The sequence below is a fragment of the Hypanus sabinus genome, chromosome 20 (assembly GCF_030144855.1).
Source record: "Hypanus sabinus isolate sHypSab1 chromosome 20, sHypSab1.hap1, whole genome shotgun sequence".
Taxonomy (NCBI): domain Eukaryota; kingdom Metazoa; phylum Chordata; class Chondrichthyes; order Myliobatiformes; family Dasyatidae; genus Hypanus; species Hypanus sabinus.
In genome coordinates, this window is record NC_082725.1 from 60726874 (window position 1) to 60747575 (window position 20702).

General features: G+C 43.0%; 1 protein-coding gene across 1 annotated transcript in view; it reads left to right on the plus strand.

The window, feature by feature from the left end:
- LOC132378572 (phosphatase and actin regulator 1-like) overlaps positions 1 to 20702 on the plus strand; it is a 446543-nt gene that overhangs the window by 267873 nt on the left and 157968 nt on the right. Inside the window, exon 2 of the mRNA XM_059945581.1 lies at positions 9625 to 9789. Within this exon, the coding sequence (XP_059801564.1) occupies positions 9625 to 9789 (165 nt within the window). The remainder of the gene's footprint in view (positions 1 to 9624; positions 9790 to 20702) is intronic.

Sequence of the window (20702 nt, forward strand, 5' to 3'; positions counted from 1 at the left end):
CAATCTAACTTGTTATTTCCTGAAAGAATTCTAACAGACTTGTTGAGCAATATTTTCCCTTAAGGAGACCATACTGACTTTGGCCTATTTTATCATGTGTCTTAAATTACCCCAAAACCTCATCCTTAATAACTGACTCAGGCATCTTCCCTACTACTGAAGTCATGCTAATTGGCCCATAACTTCCAGTCTTTTGTGTTCCTCCCTTCTTAAAGGGTGGGGTGACATTTGCAATGTTCTGGTTCTTTGGATCTATTCAAGAATTTAGTGATTCTTGAACAATCGCTACTAACCCTCCACAATCTCTTCACCAACCTCATTCAGAACCCTACGGTGTAATTCACCTGGTCCAGGTGACTTATCTACCTTCAGACCTTTCAGCTTCCCAGGCATCTTCTTCTTTTACTACAAAGTGAATTACATTCATTTCTGCCCACTGATAGGCTCACATTTATGACATTCTATTAGTGTCTTCCACAGTGAAGACTGATACAAAATACCTATTCAGTTCATTTGTCATTTCTTTGTCCCCCATTACTACCTCCCCCACATCATTTTCCAACAGTCCTATATCCACTCTCATCTCTCTTTTACTCTTTATCTGAAAAAAATCTTTACCTTCATATTTCAACTTTTCTCTCCTTATCACTTTAGTTGCCTCCTGGAGGTTTTTAAATTTTCCCAGTCATCTAGTATCCCTCTAATTTTTGCTATATTGTACTCTTTTGTTTTTATGCCATCTTTAACTTCCTTTTTCAGCCACCCTTTAGAATATATTTTCTTTGGGATGTATCTATCCTGCATCTTCAAATTGCTCCCAGAAACTTCAGACATTGCTGTTCTGCTGTCATTCCTGCTAGTGTTCCTTTCTAATCAACTCCTCTCTCATGCCTTTCTAGTTGCCTCCATTGTAACATTGAGACATTTGTTTTAGCTTCTCCCTCTCAAACGACAAGGTGAATTTTATCACCTTGGATACTTGGTAGTATGGAGGAACAGAGGGATCTGAGGGTACATGTCCACAGATCCCTGAAAGTTGCCTCACAAATAGACAGGATAGATAAGAACGCTTATGGGGTGTTAGTTTTCTTAAATTGAGGGATAGAGTTTAAGAGTCGTGAGGTAATGATGGGGCTCTATAAAATTTTGGTTAGGCCACACTTGGAGTACTGTGTCCAGTTCTGGTTGCCTCACTATAGGAAGGATGTGAAAGCATTGGAAAGGGTACAGAGGAGATTTACCAGGATGCTGCCTGGTTTGCAGAGTATGCATTAGGATCAGAGATTAAGGGAGCTAGGGCTTTACTCTTTGGAGAGAAGGAGGATGAGAGGAGACATGATAGAGGTATACAAGATATTAAGAGGAATAGATAGAGTGGACAGCCAGCACCTCTTCCCCAGGGTACCACTGCTTAGTACAAGAGGACATGGCTTTAAGGTAAGGGATGGGAAGTTCGAGGGGGATATTAGAGGAATGTTTTTTACTCAGAGAGTGTTTGGTATGTGGAATGCACTGCCTGAGTCTGTGGTGGAGGCAGATACACCGGTGAAATTTAAGAGACTACTTGACAGGTTAATGGAGGAATTTAAGGTGGAGTGTTATATGGGAGACAGGGTTTAAGGGTCGGCACAACATTGTGGGCCGAAGAGTCTGTACTGTGCTGTATTGTTCTATGTTCTATATTACAATCACTTTCCTCTCAGGATTCCTTTACTTAAGCTCCCTGTTTCATAATATAAACTCAATCCAGAATTGCCTTTTCTCTAGTGTGCTCAACCACAAGCTGCTCTAAAATGCTATCTCTTAGGCATTCTACAAACTCCTTCTCTTGAGATCTAGCAACGACCTGATTTTTCCCAATCCACTTGCATATTGATATCCCCCATTGACCATCATAACATTACCAAGTCCTTCATTCATGGAACCAGTCTTGTTACCCTCTTTTGTACATTCTCCAAGGCATTCTTTCATTCTTACTGGTATTATGACCAGTATTCATTGTAATATTATAGTGGTGACATTACCATCGAATTACAGTAACTCATAAAGCTTCTTTCTTTTCATTACCTAAATATGTTTTAAGCATTTGTTTACAAAATTGACATACCATTTTAACTAGTTCTTTCCAAAAACTGTATGCTCTTTTCACCACTTCTTTACAAACCCCATACCATTTATCCATTTCATTACAAAAGACATATGCTTTATTTAAATCACTTTCTCAACCTTCCCTGCTAGCTTCAAGCATTTGTTCACATATACACTCAAGTTTTTCTGTTCCTTAAGAGTTGTACAATTTTTATAATATTGTTTCTCTGTATTCAGAGCATAATATATTCATCTGCAGTTTACTGTATACATTTCTGTCAGTTCAGCATTACGTACAACCTTGACTGTATCTCCTCTGCCCCTGCCAAATAATGCATTCCAGATGCTAACCACTTGCTGACTGGACAAGTTTATCATCACATTGAGATGGAATCAAATTTGATGCATTGTGCCACTGCCTGCACTTAGCTGGGCCAAGTGAGCTGTGCCTAAATACCACGGAATCCTCAAGTGTAGTGAGGCCTCAGTGTGACTAGAACTTAGATACTCTCCAGATGAAGCCCCATCTCTGAATACTTACAGTATCTGAAATGGATTAAGGCCCAGGGTCAGAGATTCATCCCCTGACAAGGCTGTGAGACTTCATAACAAACCTCCAGCATCTGTGATCAACCATCCTCTCTTCCACTGACTGCTTACACTTCCCCCTGCCTCAGGAAAGCAGCCAGCATAATCTAAGATCCCTCCCACCCCAGTCATCGCTCCTTTTCCGTTGCACAGAGGGTGTAACATCTTGAAATCTTGCAACAGTTTCAACTGTTGTTGAATGGACCTCTTGTATGATAAAAATGAACTTCTCATCTCTCAATCCAGCCCATCAGAGCCCTTGCATCTCATTTGTCTACATGCACTGCACCTTTTCTGCAGCTGTAACACAATGTTCTGTATCGTTGTCCTTTTGTATTAACTTGATGCAGTTGTGTATGAAATGATCTGTCTCAATGACAAACATGAGGAAATCTCCAGATGCTGGAAGTTCAAGCAAAATGACAGAAGTTTTTTACTGTATCTTGGTATGTGTGACAATACTAAACCAAATTACCAATTACTAAGACATAAACTATGTAGGTTCTCTAAATTATTTATATTGTTACATAAAATATTTTAAAATATGTCCAGTGAGTTGACGGATTTAGATTGGAGCTGCCTTTCAAAATAAATTGACATGATCAGAAAAGGTGTCAGAATTGATGTTCCCAGTTTGTGCCATGAACAAGTGGAAAGGCAAACACACTCGTAATAATTCAGTTGTTCATTGGCGCCATTATTTCTGATAGTACATTTTGAATTTTCAAGGATGATTTTAACTGACATATCACACCTCCTTCTGAAGGGCCTCTGCCCAAAATGTTGGTTGTACTTTTTTCCGTAGATGCTGCCTGGCCTGCTGAGTTCCTCCAGCATTTTGTGTACGTTACACCTCCTTCTTATTTGGCAAGAAGGTATCTGGTGAATCATCCCTCCAGTATGGTATTGCAATACCATTGTAACTTTTTTTACTGAAGTTGGTGACTATAAAACAACGTTGAAGCTGCACTTGGAGTATAAGGCACAGTTTTGCAAACCCTGTTATAGGAAGGATGTCATTGAGCTGGAAGGAGTGAAAAGAAGATTTACAACAATGTTGCCAGGGCTTAAGAGCCTGAGTTATAGGGAGAGCTTGGGCAACCTAGAACTTTATTTCTTGGAGTGTGGGAGACTGAGGGGTGATCTAATAGTGTATAAAATAATGAGGGGATAGGTAGTGTGAATGTGCATAAGCGTTTACCCAGCAATAGGGGAAAGATGTCAATGGGCATACACAATGGGATAAGTTTTCATTCAAAGGGTGATGAATAAATGGAATAAGCTGCCTGAGTAGCTGATTTGGGCAGTTACAAGGATAAGAAAGGTTGGGATATGGGAGAGCTTAGATGGTCATCTTGGTCAGTGTAGATTCCATGCTGTCCCTAAGCGCTAACAAGGATGAGCATTGTCAGGGGAATTGTTGACGCTTAGATCATGATCCTACATCAGCACTTTGCACTTGTTCTCATTTGCACAATGCTGGCCAGGCAGGGTCCACCCATCCCTATCCCTGACTGTTACTGAATGCCAATGGGACTGCAGAATTTCAGCTCCTTGGTTACTGCTGAAAGCTCCCAAGCCTCTCCATCTCGAGTGCACTTGATACTACTCCTCACCTATCCTTGGGGCCAAGTGTGATACTTGGTTCAGGACCTGATCCAAACAATCCAGAGTAGGATGCTCTCTCCTTCCAAACTTGTCACAAAAGTCCTCTGCAAAGAATTATATGCACTAATGCCTGACTATACAGGCCACTGTCAAGTTGAGACACAAGGTCTCTCTTTGTTTCACCTTGTGTCTGTACTAGAACCAATGAAGATGTCCAGTTCTTGCAGTTGCAAATGGAATATAGTAAAAGTTTGCAAATTCAGTGGCACTTCAAAGAATGTCTGACTGTGTACATGCACACCCGAACTATGGCAGAAATAAAAGACATAGATTCTTCCAGAGGCACAAGAAGGAAGGCAGTCAAACAGATTGTACAACTTATAAAAGGCAAATACATCACATAAACATTGAGTTGTTCGGTCTAAGGTAACTCTCCCTTCTGGTGGCCTGTTTCTTCCTTTTTTCTTCCCCATTCTCCTTCTCTCCTTCCAATTCTTTTCAGGTCTACCCATTTTTGTCCCCCTTTGCTTAACCCTCCTGCAACCACCACTCCTCTCTGCCCATCACCCATCTCTGTACCCCTCTTTCTCCTGATTCTATTGACTCACTAAACACACAGATCACCCTCACATTTCACCATAAAACATTCACCCCTCCCCCTACCCCTGCACTCCCACCATATTTCCATAAGATCATTCGAGATGGTACATTCTTAGGGAAATGTACGGAAGAAATGTGGCAAATGTTTAGGGGATATTTGCGTGGGGTTCTGCGTAGATACATTCCAATGAGATGGAAAGGATGGTAGGGTACAGGAACCATGGTGTACAAAGGCTGTTGTAAATCTAGTTGAGAAGAAAAGAAGAGATTATGAAAGGCTCAAAAAACTAGGTAATGATAGAGATCTAGAAGATTATAAGGCTAGCAAGAAGGAGCTTAAGAAAGAAATTAGGAGAGCCAGAAGGGGCCATGAGAAGGCTTTGGCGGACAGTATTAAAGAAAACCCCAAGGCATTCTACAAGTATGTGAAGAGCAAGAGGATAAGACATGAGAGAATAGGACCAATCAAGTGTGACAGTGGAAAAGTGTGTACGGAACTGGAGAAGAAGGCAGAGGTACTTAATGAATACTTTGCTTCAGTATTCAGTATGGAAAAGGATATTGGTAATTGTCGGGATGACTTGCAGCAGACTGAAAAGCTTGAGCATGTAAATATTAAGGAAGAGGATGTGCTGGAGCTTTTGGAAAGCAACAAGTTGGAAAAGTCACTGGGACCGGATGGGATGTACCCCAGGCTACTGTGCGAAGTGAAGGAGGAGTTTGCTGAGCCTCTGACGATGATGCATGACGATGAACCTCGACGATGAACCTCATGGGAGAGGATCCAGAGGATTGGAGGGCTGCACATGTTGTTCCTTTATTCAAGAAAGGGAGTAGAGATAGCCCAGGAAATTATAGACCAGTGAGTTGTACTTCACTGGTTGGTAAGTTGATGGAGAAGATCCTGAGAGGCAGGATTTATGAACATTTAGAGAGGAATAATATGATTAGGAATAGTCAGCATGGCTTTGTCAAAGGCAGGTCATGCCTAATGAGACTGAGCCGTAGATGTAGTGTATATGGATTTTAGCAAGGCATTTGATAAGGTACCCCATGCAAGGCTTATTGAGAAAGTAAGGAGGCATGGGATCCAAGGGGAGATTACTTTGTGGATCCAGAACTGGCTTGCCCACAGAAGGCAAAGAGTTGTTGTAGACAGGTCATATTCTGCATAGAGGTCAGTCAGCAGTGATGTGCCTCAGGGATCTGTTCTGGGACCCCTACTCTTTCTGATTTTTATAAATGACCTGGATGAGGAAGTGGAGGGATGTGTTAGTAAATTTGCTGATGGGGCGGGAAAGGTTGGGGTGTTGTGGATAGTGTGGAGGGCTATCAGAGGTTACAGTTGTACATTGATAGGAAGCAAAACTGGGCTGAGAAGTGGTTAGTATGCTTTATGAGAATAGGTTGAGTGAACTCATCCTTTTCTCCTTGGAGCGACGGAGGATGAAAGGTGACCTGATAGAGGTGTATAAGATAATGAGAGGCATTGATCGTGTGGATAGTCAGAGGCTTTTTCCCCAGGGCTGAAGGGGCTAGCACGAGAGTGTTAAGGTGTTAGTGTTAGTGTTAAGGTGCTTGGAAGTAGGTACAGAGGAGATGTCGGGTAAGCTTTTTATGCAGAGAGTGGTGAGTGCGTGGAATTGGCTGCCGGCGGCGATGGTGGAGGCAGAAACGATAAGGTCTTTAAAAAGTCTCTTGGATAGATACTTGGAGTTTAGAAAAATAGAGGGTTATGGGTAAGACTAGGTAGTTCTAAGGTAAGGACATGTTCAGCACAGTTTTGTGGGCCGAAGGGTCTGTATTGTGCAGTAGGTTTTCTATGTTTTTTTTCTATGAGATAGGAGCAGAATTAGTGTGCTCTGCCATTTCATCATGGCTGATCTATTTTCCCTCTCAACCACATTCTCCTACCTTCTCCCCTTAACATTTCATGCCCTGACTAATCAAGAACCTATCAATCTCTGCTTTAAATACACCCAATGATTTGGTCTCCACAGCCACCTGTGGAAATAAACTTAATAGATTCTTCACCCTCTGGCTAAATAAATTCCTCTGCACCTCCATTCTAAACGTTCATCCATCAATTCTGAGACTGTATACTCTGGTCGTTGACTCCCCCATCATTGGAAACATCCTCTCCATATCCACTCTATCAAGGTCTTTCACCTTTTGATTGGTTTCAATTAGGTCATTTTTATTCTTCTAAATATTAGTGAGTACAGGCCCAGAAACTCTTCGGACAATAACCCTTTCTTTCTTTCTTTGAATCTTTTTTGTGAACCTCCTCGAAACTCTCTCCAATATCAGCACATCCTTTCTGCAATATGGAGCCCAAAACTGCTCACCATGCTCCAAGTGAGGCCTCACCAGTGCCTTATAAAGCCTCAATGTTATATTGTTGCTTTTATTTTCTAGTCCTCTTCTCGAAATGAATGAATATGTGCTTTCCTCACCACCAACTCAATCTGCAAGTTAACCTTTAGGGAGTCCTACCAAAAAAATTGCTTTGGACCTCAGATTTTTTAACTTTATCTTCAATTAAATACTCTACCCTTTTATTACTCCTACCAAGGTGCATGACTATACACTTCCCTACACTATATTCCATCTGCCACTTTGCTCATTTTCCTAATCTGCCTAAGTCCTTCTGCCACCTCTCTGCTTTTTCAACACTACTTGCCTCTCCACCTCTCCTCATATAGTCTGCAAACTTGGTCATGAAGCCATCAATTCCATCATCCAAATCATTGACACATAATGTAAAAAGAAGTGGTCCCATCACCAACCTCTGCAGAACCACTCTAGTCACCAGGAGCCAACCAGAATAGGATCCCTTTATTCATGCTCCTTATCTCTTGCCAATCAGCAAGTACTCTGACCATGCTGTTGACTTTCCTGTAATTCCATTGTCTATTACCTTGTTAAGCAGCCTTTTGTCAAAGGCCTTTTGAAACTCCAAGTACACAACATCCACCCATTCTCCTTTGCCTATCCTGCTTGCTGTTTTCTCAAATAATTCCAACAGATTAGTCAGGAAAGATTTTCCCTTAAAGAAACCATGCTGACTTTGGGCTATTTTATCATGCACCTCCAAGCACCCTGAGACTTCATCCTTAACAATTGATTCCAGTATCTTCCCAAACACTGAGGTCAGATTAACTGGCCTATAGTTTCCTTTCTCCTGCCTCCCTCCCTTCTTGAAGAGTGGAGAGGCACTTGCAATTTTCCAGACCTCCGGAACTGTGCCAAAATCTAGTGATTCTTGAAAGATTGGTACCAATGCCTCCACGATCTCTTCAGCTACCTCTCCTAGGATCCTGAGGTGTATTCCATCATGTCCAGGTGACTTATCTACCTTCAGATCCCCAGTTTCCCAAGCAATATCTCCCTAGTAATAACCCAACATTCTGGAACTACCGTCATACTGCTATTGTCTTCCACAGTGAAGACTTATTTAGTTCATCTACCATGTCCTTGTTCCACATTACTACCTCTTCATGACTATGTTCCAGCAGTCAAAGATCCACTCTCATTTATTTTACTCTTAAACATCTGAAAATTTTTATCCTCTATAGGATTCTTGGCTAGTTCACCTTCATATTTCATCTTTTTCCTCCCTATGGCATTTTAGTTGCCTTCTGTTGGTTTTTAAAAGCTTCTCAATCCTCTAACTTCCCACAGATTTTTGCTCTATTTCATTTGCTTTTATGTTGGTTTTGACTTCCCTTGTCAGCCATAGGTGCATCATCCTGCCTTTAGAATACTTCTTAGGGATTTATCTATCCTGCGCCATCCAAATTTCTCCCAGAAACTTCCACCCATTGTCGTTCTAATGTCATCCCTGCTTGGGTTCTCTTCCAATCAACTGCCCCGTCCTCAGCCCTATCACTCTGGTTCACATCCCACTGCCAATTTAGTTTAAACCCTCCCCAACAGCTCTAGCAAACCTGCCCATAAGGATTATGGTCCCCCTCAGGTTCAGGTGAATTTGTCCCTTTGAACAGATCATAACTCCACAGAAGAGATCCCAATGATCCAGAATCTGAAGACCAGGCCCCCACATCAGTTCCTCAGCCACACATTCATCTGCCAAATCATCCTATTCTTAACCTCATTGGCGTGTTTTGGTTCCATCTGCCACTCATCTGTTCCCTAATGATTCCCACATTCACCTTTACTTAACAGATCCCAACACTGGTAGACCTTTCCTATGGTAGACCTGCTCATCTCCCTCCAGCATAGCCCGACCTTTACCCACCACCCACATCCTCCTCTTTCTACCTTTCAATCCTTATTCTCTCTCTCGCTTTCTCTGTATCTCTGTCTCTCTTTTTCTCTTTCTGTCTCCTCTTGCTTAACCTGCCACTGTCTCTGAACTCCACTTATATTCCCTCTTACACCTCTCCTAAGTCTACTGCTCACTGCTGGTTCCCATATCGCCACTCCCCTTCCCCTTCTTACATTGCCTATCTCATCTCTCCACTCTGAGTCCTGATGTAGGATCTCAACCCAAAACATCAACTGTTCCTTTCCTGCCATTGTTGCTGATCCAATCAATGAGTCCTCTAGTGATTGTTGCCATATATCACATAATCCAGCATGGAGAGTGGAATCTCTGATAATTATAATTGATAATTATACATTATATGTATGTAAGTAATAACTTTACCATTAAAGTGTGTTACTGGCAGAAAATGAGCTCATAGCTGATTGCCCATCTTTCTGTTTCCACTCCAGCTGAAGAAGTAGAGAGGCTGGCTGCAATGCGTTCCGAGTCACTGGTCCCAGGGACACACACGCCACCCATCCGGAGAAGGAGCAAGCTAGCAACCCTAGGGAGGCTGTTCAAGCCATGGAAATGGAGGAAGAAGAAAAGCGAGAAGTTTAAGCAGACATCTGCAGGTAAGCATGCAGTTTTTAAAATGAGTAAAATGCAAGAAAATAGCCTGCAGCTTATTCTCTGCAAGGGCACGGTGTCCCTCATATGTAAGCAACCTACCAGGCTTGTAGTGGACATTGTGGAACTTTGTATCTCCTTGCTTCTATTTGTCATCAGCACAAGGTATAGAGCTTCACTGTGAAAGGGCCAGCTGAGTCTAAACCATACTTCTGCTCCCAGCAAGTACTCATTTATGATTAATAAATCCAAGTTTCTTCATCCAAATCTGCCATATGTTTTCTCCAATGCTGATGGCATGCAAACAAGCAATCGCGTTTCACAGGTATGTGTGAGTGGGTCAGGAATCTCGCCCACCCTTGCTTCTGATATCCTGCTTCATGGCTGCTGCAGCTAAATGTACAATGCCATGGTCTGGCTCTGATTGTTTCTTGAAGACTCAAAAGATTGCAGAGGCTGGAATCTGGAGCAACAGAAATCAACTGGGAGAGCTCGATTGGTTGAGCAGCATCTGATGGGGAGAAAGGAGCTTATCATTCACCAGCCACTTTCTTCCAACTCCACACCTCCCCTCTCCGCAGGTTATCTTTCATTCCTTCTCAATCCACTATTCTCCTCAGGATCCTGTCTCAACACTCACCCACCTCTCTTTATTCTACCTGTACTGCCTCTCCACTTAGTCCTGATGCAGGGATTTGACTTAAGAAATCAACAATTCCTTTCCCCAGTACAGATACTGCTCATGGGTGCATTCCTCTAAGAGATTTATTGTTACTTCTGCCTACTTCTTGTTGCTGAGTCCAACTTCTTTTCAATTTACGGAACACACAGAAAATGGTGGAGGAACTCAGCAGGCCAGGCAGCATCTATGGAAAAGAGTACAATCGAAGCATCTCGGTCTGAAACGTTGACTGTACTTTTTTCCTAGATGCTGCCTGGCCTGCTGAGTTCCTCCAGCATTTTGTATGTGTTGCTTGGATTTCCAGCATCTGTAGATTTTCTCTTCTTTCCAATTTACTCTGTTTCCAGGATACGGGTGTCATTGTCAAGGATTGCCCATTTTTAATAACCCTTGAACAGAGTGGATTGCTAGGCCATTTACAAATTGCCACATTGGTGGGTCTGGAGTCACACTTAGGCAAGACAGGGTGAGTCTGGCAGATCTCATTCTCAGGCAGGCATTGCGAACCAGATGTTCTGTTATGACAATGGATAGTATTTGTGGGCTTTGTTACCCCTTTTTTTTTGAATTGCTGGTTAATAACCAGTTTCAATCTCCACAGTTACCCTTCTGGAATTAAACTCAGTCTGGCTGCCAATCCGGGTTCTTGGGTTACTAGTTGAGTAACTTAACCATACCATCATTGTCTACCCTTGTGATGCAGGCAGGAGTCCTTCAGGTGAAGTTCTGGGGTTCACTCACACCACTGTGTGCAACCAAAGGTATCTTACTGCATGCAATTCTGGTCATCCATATGCAAGTGGGTTTGAAGATGGTGCAGAAAAGGTTCACCAAAATCCTACCTGGAATAGAGAGTATGAGTTATAAGGAGAGATTGTACAAACTTGGAGCATTGGAGGCTAAGTGGAGAACTAATAAAAGTTTATAAGATTATGTGATGAGTAATTTTCCCAGGACAGAAACACCAAGTACATGCATTTAACATGAGAGGGATAATGTTTAATGGACATGTGTGGGGCAAGTTAATTGCACAAGGAGTGGTGGGATTTGGAATAGGGTGCCAGTTGAGTGGTGGAATTAGACACAATAGAACCATAGAACATTACAGCACAGGCCTTTTGGTCCTTCTTGGCTGTGCCGAACCATTTTTCTGTCTAGTCCCACTGACTTGCACCTGGACCATATCTCTCCATTCACCTCTCATCCATGTACCTGTCCAAGCTTTTCTTAAATGTTAAAAGTGAACCTGCATTCACCACTTCAACTGGCAGCTCATTCCACACTCTCACTACTCTCTGTGTGAAGAAGCTCCCCCTAATGTTCCCTTTAAACTTTTCCCTTTTCACCCTTAACGTATGTCCTCTGTTTTTTTTTTCTCTCCCCTAGCCTCAGTGGAAAAAGCCTGCTTGCATTCACTTTATCTATACCCATCATAATTTTATACACCTCTGTCAAATCTCCCCTCATTCTTCTATGCTCCAGGGAATAAAGTCCTAACCTATTCAACCTTTCTCTGTAACTCAGTTTCTCAAGCCCTGGCAACATCCTTGTAAACCTTCTCTGCACTCTTTCAACCTTATTAATATCCTTCCTGTAATTAGGTGACCAAAATACAATACTTCAAATTCGGTCTCACCTATGTCTTATACAACCTCACCATAATATTCCAACTCTTACACTCAATAATTTGATTTATAAAGGCCAGTGTGCCAAAAGTTCTCTTTACGACCCTATCTACCTGCGACACCACTTTTAGGGAATTATGTATCTGTATTCCCAGATCCCTCTGTTCTGCTGCACTCCTCAGTGTCCTACCATTTACCTTGTACGTTCTACTTTGGTTTGTCCTTCCAAAGTGCAATACCTCACACTTGTCTGCAATAAACTCCATCTGCCATTTGTCAGCCCATTTTTCCAGCTGGTCCAAATCCCTGTGCAAGCTTTGAAAACCTTCCTCATTGTCCACTACACCTCCAAACTTTGTATCATCAGCAAATTTGCTCATCCAGTTTGCCACATTATCATTCAGATCATTGATATAGATGACGAATAACAATGGACCCAGCACTGATCCCTGTGGCACACAACTAGTCACAGGCCTCCACTCAGAGAAGCAATCCTCCACTACCACTCTCTGGCTTCTCCCATTGAGCCAATGTCTAATCCAATTTACTACCTCACCATGTATACCTAGTGACTGAATCTTCCTAACTAACCTCCCATGCGGGACAATGTAAAAGGCCTTACTGAAGTCCATGTAGACAACGTTCACTGCCTTCCCGTCATCCACTTTCCTTGTAACCTCCTCAAAAAACTCTAATAGATTGGTTAAACATGACCTACCATGCACAAAGCCACGTTGACTCTCCCTAATAAGTCCCTGTCCATCCAAATACTTGTAGATCCTATCTCTTAGTACTCCTTCCAATAAGTTACCTATTACTGCATCAAACTTACCAGCCTATAATTTCCCGGATTACTTTTAGTGCCTTTTTGTAAACACAGAACAACATGAGCTATCCTCCAGTCCTCCAGCACCTCACCTGTAGATACCGACATTTTAAATATATCTGCCAGGGCCACTGCAATTTCAACATTGGTCTCCTTCAAGGTCCTGGGGATCTATCTACTCTGATTTGCCTCAAGACAGCAAGCACCTCCTCCTCTTTAATCTGTATAGGTTCCATGACCTCACTACTTTTTTGCCTTATTTCCATAGATTCCTTGCCAGTTTCCTTAGAAAATACAGATGCAAAAAAAAAACATTTAAGATCTCTCCCATTTCTTTTGGTTCCATACATAGCTGACCACTCTGATCTTCAAGAGGACCAATTTTATCCCTTACTATCCTTTTGCTCTTAATATACCTGTAGAAGCTCTTTGGATTATCCTTCATCTTGCCTGTCAAAGCAACCTCATGTTTCTTTTAGCCCTCCTGTAGCGTTCTCGCTCGGGTGTAATGAAACGCCGAATTAAACGCCGAGATAAACCGCAGTCAATGAAACAAGGTCGCAGTAAGATTAACCATTTACTGTTCACACTTCACATTAACATATGGTGAAAACTGTTGATATAACAATACAAGATTGATACAGTATTTGTTCCCTTCTTGATATCACATTTATATTGTAAATACTCGTAAAAGTAACTATAACTACATTACATTAAAGTGCAGCATACTGGCAGAATTTACCTACGCCATTGACTGCTTTAAATACACTTCAATGCAAACTATCCGCAACTCTTTAACTAACGAAAACATAAACATTATCGACCGTCGTTACTTTTAACAGGATCGGCGTTAACATTTTAATTCAACATATCAATTATCTATTAACTTACAGCATTGCTCTCACTGTGATTTCTAATGCTTGCAAACAACTCCTTGCTCGGGTCTGCCTTGTGCGAGCCCCCGCCCTCGTGTCGATTCCAAACCGGTATTTTCCCACAAGACGCGGCAAAACCGGATGTGACGTCATCGCATGCAGATATATTTTACAGGCAATGAATATACTTTAAACACTTCTAATTCTAACTATAAAATACTAACAAATGAATTACTAAGTGAAAATATTATAAACTAAATAACTGCCATAAAGGCAACACACTCCCCGCTTGACCTTCGTAAGGTCACAATGAACATAATACAAAACTTAGTCTCTAAATCAGTCATTAAGTAGAAGTAGAATGACTTCTGTAACTGGCCTTTGGTAAATTTTCACATTGCCTTGGTCGGCAGTCTTCAACTCGATCTTCCTGACATGTCCATCCCCACTAGGGAATGTAGCAGTGATTCTGGCCATTGGCCAGCTGTTGCGGGCGATTTGCTTGTCCCTGAGCAGGACTAAGTCTCCAACTTGAAGATTCCTGCGGGATTCTGTCCACTTTTATCTGTGTCGCAACAAAGGTAGATATTCCTGTCTCCAGCGAGATCAGAACCGATTTGCCAGAGCTTGGACTTGTCTCCATTGCTTTGTGTACAAATCCTTGTCTGAGAAGTCTCCTGGTGGAGGGGGAGCTCCTGCCTTCTGCGTAAGGAGCATTGATGGCGAGAATATGAAGGGGTTTTCTGGGTCAGAAGACACAGGTAGGAGTGGTCGTGCATTTATAATAGCTGTGACCTCTGCCATTAGGGTGCACAGCACCTCGTGGGTCAATCGGGTGCGTTGCTGCATCTCAGGTTTCCTTTTCAGGGTTTTTTGTAAGGACGTGAACCACTTGACCGCCTGCTCTTCGTTATTTGGCAAGTGCTGGCGTGGTTCTCTGAAAGGCAATGGGGCGACCCCATTATTTGCTTCATCTCTGAAGACCTTGGTGTCCTTTGTTTCTAAGAAAATGGCATCTTGAGTTGATTGAGCAAGTTTATTACCATGCTCAGTTTAAACGAAGACTGACTGACCCAGCGGCTCGTCAGTTACTTTACGTTTGTCAAAGCCTTGCCGTGCTCCCTTAATACACGTGACACTTGTGCGGGGTTGAAAAATTGAATGGCGGCCACTCTCTAGCACATTGGTCTTGAGTGTGCTAACCGTCGGTTTGTGTACATTGCCAGGGCACACCGCTCCTATCACCACCCAACCTAGATCCAGGCGTTGCGCAAAGGGGGCGTCGTGTGGTCCATTGACCTGCTGCCTAACCTTGTGCACCCGGATAACATCTCTTCCTAATAGCAGGAGTATTTCTGCTTTTGGATCCAGTTCTGGGATGTGTTTGGCGATGTGGCGGAGATGTGGCTGGTGTAGCACCGCACTTGGCGTCGGGATCTCAGTGCGGTTATTCAAAATTTCATTGCACTCTAAGAGTGGAGGAAGACAGATGATGACTTTACCATCCAGGGACTCGATCTGGACACCTTCCGCCTTCCTTCCTTGAGTTTCCACGTTGCCTGAGCAAGTTCTAAGGTAGTATGGGAACTGCTCACTTTCAATGTTGAACAATTTAAAGAACTCTGGACTGACTAGTGAGCGATTGCTCTGATCGTCCAGAATTACATAGGCTTTGATGGCCTTGTCTTTGGCTCCTTTAGGGTACACCTTAGTGAGGCAGATCTTTGAACAAGAACGGCTTGACTGAGCTTGACCGCAAACTTCTGTACAGCTCGAGCTGACAACTGTTGTCCTGGAGTGAGCCTCTCCCTCCCCGCCGTCCTGTTGTGGGGGTGAAGGAGCATTGTCGGTTTGCGGTGACAGGCCGGGATGCATGGCCCCAACGTGATTAGTGCTATCACATTCCGGACACTTCACGGCGATCGTACACTCTCTGGCGAGGTGAGAGGTTGAGAAACAGCATTTAAAACATATTCTTTTCTCCTTGAGAAGGGCCATCCTCTCTTCAAGGGGTTTTTCCCTAAACGTTCTGCATCCTTTGAGGGGGTGAGGTTTGTTATGCAATGGACAATACTTGCTAGGGTCGTTGTTGGTTGTAAAGGTTTCAGTCTTGAGCACTGAGACGGGTTTATTGATGTTGAAAGTATTTGAAGAGGATCTACCTGGCTTGGTGTCAATCGTACTGCTTCCTGGACCCATGAGGCTAGGGTCATTTCGCTTCTTCGCCTCCTTGCACACAAACTTAGCAAGGTGCTTAAAGGGAGGAAATCGACCACCGTGGTCTTCCTCGTACTCTGAGGCAACAGACACCCACCTGTCCTGCAGCCCAAATGGAAGTTTGTCCACGATTTGTCTAATCCCGGATGGAGTACCTAGGTATACTAGACCAGCTGAGTAGCCATCTTCTTTGGCGCCTTGGATCTCCATGAGTAAACCTCCGAGTTCTCTTAACTTAATGTGATCTTTGGCTGACACCTTAGGAAAGTTTTCCAGACGTCAATATAGTGCTGCTTCAATAATTTCGGGGGCCCCATAGCCCTCCCAAAGTCTCTCCCATGCTTTGCGTAAGGCTAGCTCGGGTTTGTTGATGTACACTGAACGTATGTGTCTCACCTGTTCGCATGATTCTTTTCCCAACCATTTCGCCATAAGATCCAACTCTTTGGTTGCTCTGAGCTGGACTCCGTCGATAGCGTTGGTGAATGTGGAGTACCATGCACGGTAATTTTCAGGTTTATCTTCAAACTGGTACAGTCCCGAAGTGACGAGATCCCGTCACACTAAATACTGCATCATGGGATCAACTGTAAGTGGCATGCGGGCTGGGGAAATACGTTGGCGCGTATATGACTGAGGGCATACATTTCTTATGGAATTGGCTGTCCTGAATTCGACCTCTGCATCTCTTCTCCTCAAATCTTGTAAGTTTGGTGTCCAGAAGTAATTGTCATCAGCTCTTTCATTCTTGACTTCATCGCGGAGTTGCGAGGGTAAATTGTCTTCCTCGTACGGATGTGATGCAATCGGGCCTCCCTGAGGTTCTTCATGACATGGGATGTTATCGAATACGTATGGAGAGGAAGGACGAGCCTTCCTATCTATTTGAGATCGGACATAGTCGCTTGTGCGTTCCAATCTGGTCCTTTCTGAAGTAGATCTTACGTCGGCCAGATCATGCATTCCTTCAGCTTCTTCTATGTACTCTGCTTCCGCCTTGGCAGCTTCTTCTTCTCCTTCTAGCTGCAGCACTTCCAACTCTGCCGATATCCTTGTCATTTCCAACTGGATTTCGGCTTCTCTGGCAGCCGCTTCCTTCTGGATTTCGGCTTCTTTGGTGGCTGCTTCCATTTCTCTGGCAGCCTTTTCCTTCTGTATTTTGGCTTCTCTGGCAGCCCTTTCCTTCTGGATTTTGGCTTCTTTGGCAGCCTGTTCCATTTTCAATTTTGCTACTCGCTTGGCGTAGTCCACCCGCACATGGGCAGCATCTGCTTTAGCTCTTGCCTGTGCGGCCTTACTTGATGATGCCCTACTGCCCTTGTTGCTGGGTAGCATCAACTTGATGCTGGATCAAGATGACATTGCAGCACTTGAAACACCTGATAATGCTGCTTTTTCACTGTAGCGTTCTCGCTCGGGTGTAATGAAACGCCGAATTAAACGCCGAGATAAACCGCAGTCAATGAAACAAGGTCGCAGTAAGATTAACCATTTACTGTTCACTCTTCACATTAACGTATGGTGAAAACTGTTGATATAACAATACAAGATTGATACAGTATTTGTTCCCTTCTTGATATCACATTTACATTGTAAATACTCGTAAAAGTAACTATAACTACATTACATTAAAGTGCAGCATACAGACAGAATTTACCTATGCCATTGACTGCTTTAAATACACTTCAATGCAAACTATCCGCAACTCTTCAACTAACGAAAACATAAACATTATCGACCGTCGTTACTTTTAACAGGATCGGCGTTAACATTTTAATTCAACATATCGATTATCTATTAACTTACAGCGTTGCTCTCACTGTGATTTCTAATGCTTGCAAACATCTCCTTGCTCGGGTCTGCCTCGTGCGAGCCACCGCCCTCGCGTTGATTCCAAACCGGTATTTTCCCACAAGACGTGGCGAAATCGGATGTGACGTCATCACATGTCGATATATTTTACAGGCAATGAATATACTTTAAACACTTCTAATTCTAACTATAAAATACTAACAAATGAATTACTAAGCGAAAATATTATAAACTAAATAACTGCCATAAAGGCAACACACCTCCAGATTTCTTTCTTAAGTATTTTCTTACACTTTTTATACTCCTCAAACACCTTATTTGCTTGTTGTTGCCTATACCTGTCATACATCTCTCTCTTCTTCTTTATCAGAGTTCCAATATACCTCAAAAACCAAGGTTCCTTATTCTTATTCACTTTGTGTTTAATCCTGACAGGAACATACAAACTCTGCACTCTCAAAATTTCTCCTTTGAAGTCCTCCCACATACCAATGGCATCCTTGTCAGAGAACAACCTGTCCCAATCTACGCTTTTTAGATCCTTTCTCATTTCTTCAAATTTGGCCTTTTTTCAGTTTAGTACCTCAACCTGAGGTCCAGATCTATCTTTATCCATGACCAAGCTGAAACTAATGGCGTTATGATCACTAGACCCAAAGTGTTACCCTACACACACTTCCATCACTTGTCCTAACTCGTTTCCTAATAGGAGATCTAATATTGCATCCTCTCTAGTTGGTACCTCTATGTATTGATTTAGAAAACTTTCCTGAATACATTTTACAAACTCTAACCCATCTAGACCTTTAACAGTATGGGAGTCCCAATCAATATATGGAAAATTAAAATCCCCTACTATCACAACTTTATGTTTCCTGCAGTTGTCTGCTACCTCTCTGCAGATTTGCTCCTCCAATTCTCTCTGACTGTTGGGTGGTCTATAATACAACCCCATTAATGTGGTCATGCCTTTCCTGTTTCGCAGCTCCACTCATATGGCCTCGGTAGACAAGCCCTCTAATCTGTCCTGCCTGAGCACTGCTGTAACATTTTCGCTGACTGGCAATGCCACCCCCCCTCCCCCCCCCCCCCGCACCCTTCATCCCTCTGCATCTATCACTTCTGAAGCATCAGAACCTTGGAACATTAAGCTGCCAGTCCTGCCCCTCTTGTAGCCAAGTTTCACTAATAGCTATAATGTCATAATTCCACGTGTCAATCCACGCCTTCAGCTCGTCAGCCTTCCCCATAATACTCCTCGCATTCAAATAGACACACCTCAGAAGATTATTACCACCACACACAACCCTTCTATTTGTGACTTTGCATGAACTTTTAACATCATTTATTTTCACTCCCGGTCCACTGTCTGCTCTGACACTCTGGTTCCCATCCCCCTACAAAACTAGTTTAAACCCTCCCCAATAGCACTAACAAACCTCCCTGCAAGGATATTGGTCCCCCTGTACAGGCAGTCCCTGAGTTATGTACGAGTTCTGTTCCTGAGTCCGTCTTTAAGTCGGATTTGTACGTAAGTCGGAACAAGTACATCCAGTATTATTTAGCATCAGTTAGTCAAATGTTTGTCTTAGTATAATAGTATATATTGCACCTTTCTATGCATATAAAACACTTAAGAAACGTATGTATTCCAATAATTAAACCACTGTGTTGCTTAGTAATAATTATAGCTTTCATCAGGGCAGGGCCTTTCACATGCTCCATTATTCTCACTTTATCCGTTATCTTTTAAAATTGTTGCAATCGTAGCCTAACGCTTTTTCAATGACCGATGGCGTTTCACCTCTTTCCAAACGCTTTATTATTTCCACTTTATTTTCAATCGTGATCGCTTCCCGTCAATGGTACAGAGACACTGCAGGCGGCGGATCCCGAGCTGCGCCAGCTCCCAAGGTCCACTGGGTCTTAAGGACCACTGCACTGAATCCCCCGGGTCCTAAACTCCACCGCACTGAGACAGGTTAAATGGGACAAGTGGGGGCTGTGCTGGGTTTGGGTATTTGATCCTCCACAATATTCCATGTGGGAATTTAAACTGGAGGTGGCAGTGTATTTTTTTACGAGGTCAAGTTGCGAGCTTGACATCAACCCGGCACGGATGGTACGGGAGTCACTGGATTGGCATCAACCCGGCACGGGAGCGGTCTGTCACTAAATCGAACTCAGGAATCTCCGTTCTCGAGCCTGGCACTGATCTCATTGCACCACCAGCCGACCGGAACTGAGGGGAGGGGCAGTGAGGTCAGGGTGAATCTTACGAAGAAAAGTTTAAGCCAAATACATAGTTAAGCACTCAACAGTGTCAATGGCAATGAATTAAAATGGCGGATGGCATCGCGATCCGACTTAAAATGGCGAACAGCGTTCTCCTTCCTCGGTTCGTAAGTACAAGTTGTCCATAAGTCGGACATTCGTAACTCGAGGACTACCTGTAGTTCAGGTGTAACCCGTCTCTCTTATACAGGTTGTTAAAGAGGTTTTTAGACAGCCGCATGAACGTATAAGGAATGGAGGGATATGTATAAGCAAAAGAGATAGAGTTTAATTTGACATCATGTCCAATGTAGACCTTATGGGCTGTGGGGCCTCTTTCTGTGCTGTGCTGTACTGTACTATGTATTGTGCTTGTTTGGAGAGGGGAGACCCTGATTTCCAGGTTAACTGTTCTGAGAAGCTTCTCCAAATGTAAGATGACAATAATCTCAGGAGACCAGAACTGGTGTGAAGTCTGATTCCCCAGTCTAGTCAGGATTGTAGGCTCTCATGGAATTCAACCAAGGGAATGGCTATCTGCAACTTTGTAGAAGTTACTTCAGAGATTTTTCAGCTGCTTCTGTATATGTTAAAGACAGTATGTTTT